This window comes from Urocitellus parryii, chromosome 4, assembly GCF_045843805.1.
Source record: "Urocitellus parryii isolate mUroPar1 chromosome 4, mUroPar1.hap1, whole genome shotgun sequence".
Taxonomy (NCBI): domain Eukaryota; kingdom Metazoa; phylum Chordata; class Mammalia; order Rodentia; family Sciuridae; genus Urocitellus; species Urocitellus parryii.
In genome coordinates, this window is record NC_135534.1 from 116,078,560 (window position 1) to 116,086,470 (window position 7,911).

Sequence of the window (7,911 nt, forward strand, 5' to 3'; positions counted from 1 at the left end):
AGAGTGTATCTCCACAGCAATTTTTAAAAATTTGTTCTTTTTAGATATCTCCACAGCAATTCATCATTTTAATAAGTACTCAGACAGTCACAGACTCCATAGTGGGAGGAGTGACCACTTGGCAAACAGACACACACTGCCTTTTCCTCTCTGTCTGTGGCTAAAATCTCCTAGATGAAAGGAAGGGAGACAATGAGGTCTAAAGGAAAGAACACAGACTTTGGGCTAGGTAAATAGCATCCCAAATATTGGCTTTACCACTTTCTTATTTGGTGATTGAGTGTCACCCACCCTTAATGGGACTTTGCATTCTTATTTTTCTTATTTAGTCATCAATTTTATTCACTACCTTCCTTTGTGTAGATGGTACATACCAGGCTATCCTCTAGGTGCTTGCAAAATATAAGGGAACAAAGTGAACTCAAAATTATGCCCCTTTGGAGCTTTCATGCTAATGGAGGGAGAGAGGCTCTTAGAAATCAACATGATGACAAGGTTGGGTCATGGAGTTCAGCAGTAGAGCACTTGTCTAGCATGTGTGAGACCCTGGATTCAATCCCCAGCAAAGAAAGAAAGAAAGAAAGAAAGAAAGAAAGAAAGAAAGAAAGAAAGAAAGAAAGAAAGAAAGAAAGAGAGAGAGAGAGAGAGAGAGAAGGAAGGGAGGGAGGGAGGGTGGGAGGGAGGGAGGGAGGGAGGGAAGGAAGGAAGAGAGAGAGAGAAATCACTGTGATATATAAGCACACAGTATATAATGTGCATTACAACCTCTAACTCCAGTAAGTTCTTGTGGTAATGAGTGACAATCCATATATCTTGCAAGGAATAAAGGAGGCATTTAAATATATTGTTGCAATCATTGTTTGTAAAATTGCTCCCAGATTTATTTAAATCCATTAAATACTTTGCTTACAGTGGACACCTAGGCACTGTTTGTTTATTCATTCCACAAACTCTTGAGCATCTAGTGTATGCTAGAATCTGTAATAAGCCCCATAGAGGCAAAGGAATCCTACAAGAATAAGTGGTCCCTGCCCTTGAGAATTTTACAGTTTCAGCTACTGTTCCTTAGGGAGAGGCCCAGAGAGCCCCCAGGTGAGAGTCCCTCCAGTCTTGTGTCTGGGAATCAGCGTAGTCCACTTCACTTATGATGTCTTTGTTAACTCCACATAACCCAGTTATGGCTGGTGACTCTAGGAACGCTATGAACCAGGACATGGAGATTGGAGTCACCCCCTGGGACCCCAAGAAGATTCCCAAACAGGCCCGTGATTATATCCCCATTGCCACAGACCGCACCCGTCTGCTGGCAGAAGGCAAGAAGCCCCGGCAGCGCTATATGGAGAAGAGCGGCAAGTGCAATGTGCACCACGGCAACGTCCAGGAAACCTACCGGTACCTGAGCGACCTCTTTACCACCCTGGTGGACCTCAAATGGCGCTTCAATCTGCTCGTCTTTACCATGGTCTACACCATCACATGGTTGTTCTTTGGTTTCATCTGGTGGCTCATTGCTTATATCCGGGGTGATCTGGACCATGTAGGTGACCAGGAGTGGATCCCTTGTGTTGAAAACCTCAGTGGTTTTGTGTCTGCTTTCCTGTTCTCCATTGAGACTGAAACTACCATCGGGTACGGCTTCCGAGTCATCACCGAGAAGTGTCCAGAGGGGATCATACTCCTCCTGGTGCAGGCCATCCTGGGCTCCATCGTCAATGCCTTCATGGTGGGCTGCATGTTTGTCAAGATCAGCCAGCCAAAGAAGAGAGCCGAGACCCTCATGTTTTCCAACAACGCGGTCATCTCCATGCGGGATGAGAAGCTGTGCCTCATGTTCCGAGTGGGGGACCTCCGCAACTCCCACATTGTCGAGGCCTCCATCCGCGCCAAGCTCATCAAGTCACGCCAGACCAAAGAGGGGGAGTTCATCCCCCTGAACCAGACTGACATCAACGTGGGCTTCGACACTGGCGATGACCGTCTCTTCCTGGTGTCTCCACTCATCATCTCACATGAGATCAATGAGAAGAGCCCCTTCTGGGAGATGTCTCGGGCTCAGCTGGATCAGGAGGAGTTTGAAGTCGTGGTCATTCTAGAAGGGATGGTGGAAGCAACAGGTAAGACATTTCTTCCTCCTTGGCCACATAATCCTCTTACCTCCCCTGGAGCTTAGACCACTGTGACTGCAGAAGATGAAAGTGTGTATGTGAGAATCCTGAGCTTGCACAATCAGTATGTCCAGCTCCTAATGACCTGAGGGGCATTGTTACTCAAGATGGAATACTAACAATAGCTGGTGTTGATCAATCCCTCCCAACATCCAGGCATGATTCTAGACTCTGAACAAATATTATATTATTCAGTGCCCTCCCATACTCGTGTTAGGTAGTTTTCATTAAGGTACAGGTATAGAAACAGAGGCACAGACACAGCAAGCACTACCAAATCATAGAACCAGGACACACCTCAAGCCAGAGGACCCCAGAACTGGCAGTTGTTTCCAACAAGCAAAAGTGAAATTGACTGGGAGTGACACCAAGGCAAGCTGGGTTTTCTAGAGTGCCCTTTCATGCCTTGCCATGGGTACTTACTGTTGTAAGGGCAAATGAGGCAAGGCATCGAAATTAGCAGGAAACAGTTTTATTTGGCTGCAGCCAGGTTGAGAGGGCACAGCTTTTGCTGTAATCGATCAATCCCTGAATCCTGAGTTCAGGTAGTTTCAGAATTTTATACCCAGCATGCAAGGGGAGGGGCTCAGAAGTTCACAGTCTGAAGAAGTTCACATAAAAACAGCTTTTTCTTTCACTGTTTTGGGCAAGTTAACCCTTCAAGGACAACACCTGAGAAGAGGAGAGCTTCTTTTCCCCCTTTTTTTTCTCCCCCTGCCAATTGTTACCATGGAGCCCAGTTGGTAACTTATCTCAAAAATATAGACATCTCTATGAAGCCCAGATCAAGGCCAGAGGCCTTGTTTGCACATTTCTACAAACTACTATACTGGATATGTTTGTGAAAAACTAGTAAGGGGGTGTCCAGCACCTGGAGTGTTGGTATCTTTTCAGCCAGTGGCCAAGTAAAACAGGGCGACACGAAAATAGGAAGTTTATCTACATTGAACTCTTTTGCTGACAGTCCTAAAATCAGCCGTGGGAAAGATTTCTGGAGAAGTCCAGTTAAGATTTTTCTGTGGAGAAAGGGGGTGTCACTTCAATTCTATGTGTCACATCACCAGGAGAGGATAGTATGCAGCATCTCCTAAGCTGAAGCAGATTCACTTTTCTTTAGAGTTACTTATGCCCCAGACCTGGGGGAGCCCCTCTCTGAATCAGTGCCTCTCACCTTTCCTTCAGGAGGTTGGTTCTGTGGACCCCAAAGCATGCGGGGCTCCTTCCATGCAGAACACAGCACATCTATGCTGAGGCATCAACATTCACATAGGTCCAAGAAGATGCCCTCTATGGCCAGCTTGGCATCCCCTGCTTGGCTACCAACTCTCAGAGCTGATAGCGGAGAGCCTCCATATTCCTTAGCCATGCAGCTATGGTAGATCTCTTAGAGGTGGCTCCAGAGAGCCCAGTGTCTAAGGGAGCCTGAGCTCTGGCTAAGAACCCCAGACCCCAGTCCTCCCCACACTAGGGACCAGAATTCCCAGGGAGGGGAGCCCCCAGAAAAATCCTGCACCTTGCTTCTTATTTCCATTTCTTCCTTTTTTCCACCAACTAGACTGAGCAGCAGCCCAGACCCTAATGATGACATAGAAAACTCTTTCATGATCAAAATGATCACATGGGATTTTTCCCCCTCCCCAATTCTTATAAACAATAGTGTAGGGCTAGCTTCCACCCCATTTTACAGATGTGGTTGCTTAAGCTTAAAAGGATCATGCAGACAATAAATGTTCCTGCTTAGGCATTTCACTTATAAATCTAGAGCTTTTTCTATCACACCACACTGGTCTCCTAAAATGTTCAGGGCCTGTCACAAGGGAAGCTGAATGCTGGGTGGGGGACTCAAACAGGGCCTCCCTAAGCCTTCCATTTCCAGGCAGGAGGGTGCTAACAGGCCCTAGGTATTGGTGCCAAAGGGGGCTTCTTGGCTATCTGCTGGGGGATCAGAACCTGGCCAGGCAGCATATGGTGACAGCCACAGAAGCCCCTGGAGCAGCGATGCAGAGAGCTGCCTCCTGCAGAGCTGGGGGCTTGCAGGTCACACTGCCTTTGGTGATAGGGTCAGGATCAGAACACAGGCTTTTTTTCTGGGGCAAGAGCTCCTCTCCAAAGTCACAAAAGAGGGATCAGGTGAGAGGCCTTGGGGAAGACAAGAAAGCCATGCTTTACCAGTATCTGCAGCTGCCTTCACCACTGTATCAGGGAGGGCACAAGGGCCACTGTCAGCAGAGCGGGTGCAGGCCCTGCCCAGCTGCCTCCTCCCCTCACATTGCCCTCAAAACCAGTGGCCCACATTGACTTGCCCTAATCCCTTGGCCTTCTCCCATAATCTGGGCTACGCTTGCTCTATTGGGACTGTAGGGGAGACCCAGGGAGCTCAGAGAAGGGGACCCCCACACTCATTTCTGTTCTGATCTGAAGACAACTGGAATGGTTTGCCACACTCATGGAGCCAAGCATAGGCATGAATTCAGGCCTAGGTTTGGGTAGCACAGCTCAGCCATAGCCCACTTGTGTGAATTTGGAAAGTTGTTTGACTTGTCAACAAAATGAGGACAATTAATCTCACTGGATCCTTGGGAGGATTAAATGACTACATGGAGCACCGCAGGTAAAGCACAGTGCCAGACACTGAGGGTCCTTTTGAATACATTGAAAGGTGACAGAACCACATAATCTAGGGGACACAGGCAGCATCTCTAACTTCAGGGCAGCCAATGCCACATCCCTAGAGGAGAGACAGGAGGAGGGCAGGAAAAGCCCAAGGGGCCTGTCCCATGAGCTACTGTGGAGGTCTTGTCACAGTGTCATTCCCAAGGCCCTGGGAGCCTGCAACATCTAGCCTGGGTCTAGGCTGGTCAGTGCCCAGTTGGGCATCTACACCTCTGCTGAAACCAAGTTGTGGGCAACAAGAGATGTGGACTGAATGGAGAGACCCGGCCCAGGCTGCCCCCACTGAGGGCAGAGAGTAGGCTAAAACCTAGCCATATATGGGGGCTCCCTGGGGGATCCAGGCAGAGTACATTTGGGTGGGATGAAGCCTTTGGCCATGAGGAACTGGAGAAGGCTTTTCCTCCAGTGCACAAAGAGCACAAAGAGCACAAGCTAGTGCCTTCCTGGGCCAGAAGATGGAAATGAAAGCTGCTTTCCTGTGCCCCTAAGCACAGAGGCTTGTCATCCATAAACAAAACTACCCTCCCTCTCTGGAAAGAAAGCAACACCTAAAAATAACAGAGGCATGGCAAGGGCTGCATAGAAGGGGAGCAGGGGCATTGGAGCATCCTCAGATCAAGAAGACAAGCCCTGAGTGCATGTGTGTCTCTCCCCTTCCTGTGTGTGTATGTGTGCTCATGTGTGTCTGTGTGTAGTGTGCTTGTGTGTGTGTGTGTGTGCGCACATGCGGTTGTGCCTATGTTCATGAGTGTGTAGGCTTCTATTCATATGTGTCTATGTGAAGTAATCCCCATATGTTCTAAATGTCTGTCACTTTCTCTGTGTTCCCTCATTCTGGATTTATCTTTATTCAATCCTTTTTCTGCTTCTTATCCTGTCTCAATCTTCTAGACCTGAATGCTGTTATCAGAAGCCATGTTGTTGCCTCCAGTTATACAAAAAAATTATTCAGTCTTGTGTCTGGGAATGTGCTCCAGAGTTTTGCATGTTTATTTTTAATGTTTTGTCCCCACCATATCTTGATTTCCTCCAGGACAAGGACTATGTCTTATTGAGATTGACACCTCTATATGTTTAGCATAAAGCAGATGTGTAAGAAATGCTTGATGGATGATTGGATAGACAGAGATGAATGAATTGGATGGATTGATGGATCGATGGCTCAATAAGTCATTGCATCTTAATATGTATGCCTTCTCTTTTCCCAGGCATGACTTGCCAAGCACGAAGCTCTTACATGGATACAGAGGTGCTCTGGGGCCATCGATTCACACCAGTCCTCACTTTGGAAAAGGGCTTCTATGAGGTGGACTACAACACCTTCCATGACACCTATGAGACCAACACACCCAGCTGCTGTGCCAAAGAACTGGCAGAAATGAAACGGGAAGGCCGGCTCCATCAGTACCTCCCTAGCCCTCCCCTAGTGGGGGGTCATGCTGAGACAGGGGAGGATATGGAGGCTGAGCAGGAAGAAGAGGACAAGCCTGTTGGGCTGAGTGTGTCCCAGGAGACTAGGGGCTCAGTGTGAAGGCTGTACTGTCCCCACAGTCTCCCCTCACCAGCTTCCATGAGCACAGATACTTCAGAGCTCTGGAGGGCAGATAGAGAGAACTGGCTGAGTGTGCTGTAGGGAAGCTTAGCTGTCAAGGCTCTGTGGGAGGGAACAGTGTTTCCAGCTCTTACATCTCCCCACTCAAGGCCTCCCTGAGTGAGTGGCCTCCTGCCTAGACCCCATGAACAGTGATGCTTCTTCTCTCATTGCTTCTGTTAATACCAAGTGCCACGCCAAAATGGCTTTCCCCACAGTGAAAGTTACAGAATGGCATCTGTCCTCTCTCTACCTGCAGGTCTCAGGGCACTTCCCTCCTTGGATCTCACAGCCCCTTCCAGGGGCTGATATCAAGAGAGGGTTGTCAACCCTGAGGTTTGTTGTAGTTTCAGGAAGGAGAGATTCTGCCTGATGAAAGCTCAGACCTCCAGTCTAGAGATAAGTTCACAGATCTCTGGTGGGCTAAGGCCTATGAGGCCAACAACCATTTATTAAGAGCTACAGAGTTCAAGGCCCTTGTTCATCTCTGTTATTATCTGCCAAGTACATGAGGTTTCCTCCGCTGTGCTCTGCGTGCCCACTGCAGCCTACTGGATAATGAGCTGGTTAGAGTGGCTCTGAGCTGCAGCACCTCTGAACACAAGCGCAGTTGGCATCACAACTGCCTGGCCTGTTCCCAGTCACACTGTGCCCTGAACCTTCCACCCAAGGAAGAACCCAGACTCTGAGGTTTCTATAGGACTATAGGGCCCAAGAATTGCAAAGTGATTCTAACCTTCACTCTAGTTTTCTTTCACCATCTCAGAGCGCCTGAGAGAAAGCTTCAGCGCCCCCACCCAAAGGGATTCAGAGAGGAAAAGAAAAAAGAGAGATAGGAAAACATTGAAAATTTTAAATAAGCATCTGCCCCGTTATTGCCCAAACACTGACCTCAGGGTTCAGCACACTTTGGCTATTAAGGTGAATAATGGGTTGTGAAGCAAAAGTGATGGGTGACCATAGAAGCAGCTTTACTGTCAAGTCCAGGCTGAACCAAAGTCTCAAGCTGGTGCTGAAAACCTCACTGCTACAGGCTGGGCTCTCATAGGGTGGTTGGGCGGTTATGATGCCTGGGGAGCTAGGAATGAATGGGCTGCTTCTTCCCACCCTAGGAACCGGAGGTGAGGGAGGGGAGAATTGGGGAAGTGGATGAATGTTAAGAAAAAAGAAGTAGAAAATAACCTTAAAATCAATAAGTTCAGAGAGTTTTCTCTTCCAGTCTGGAGAGCAGAGAGTACAAATTGTCAGGCCAGCCAAGCAAGTGTTAAGAAAAACAGAATTATGATTAATTGGAAAGGGAGTTCACAGGTTCCCAGACAGAATTCTGCAGGATTCTCCCATGACCTTCATAGCTCTCACTGTTCTCTGAGAGTGGAAGCCTTTTCCTGTTTCAGAACTGAAGCACCTTCCCTGGGAACCACAGTGAGACAGAAATAAGATAGAACAAGAGGACATCTTGCAGATCTCAGGCCCACTGGTGTC

General features: G+C 48.1%; 1 protein-coding gene across 1 annotated transcript; it reads left to right on the forward strand.

Annotated features, from left to right (window-relative positions):
* The first annotated feature begins 1,174 nt into the window (after nt 1-1,174).
* On the forward strand, nt 1,175-6,369 carry Kcnj5 (potassium inwardly rectifying channel subfamily J member 5). Its single transcript, XM_026392449.2, has 2 exons — nt 1,175-2,114; nt 6,047-6,369. Exons 1-2 carry the CDS (start codon nt 1,178-1,180, stop codon nt 6,367-6,369), a joined length of 1,260 nt encoding a protein of 419 aa, XP_026248234.2. The 5' UTR covers nt 1,175-1,177.
* The last annotated feature ends 1,542 nt before the right edge of the window (nt 6,370-7,911 follow it).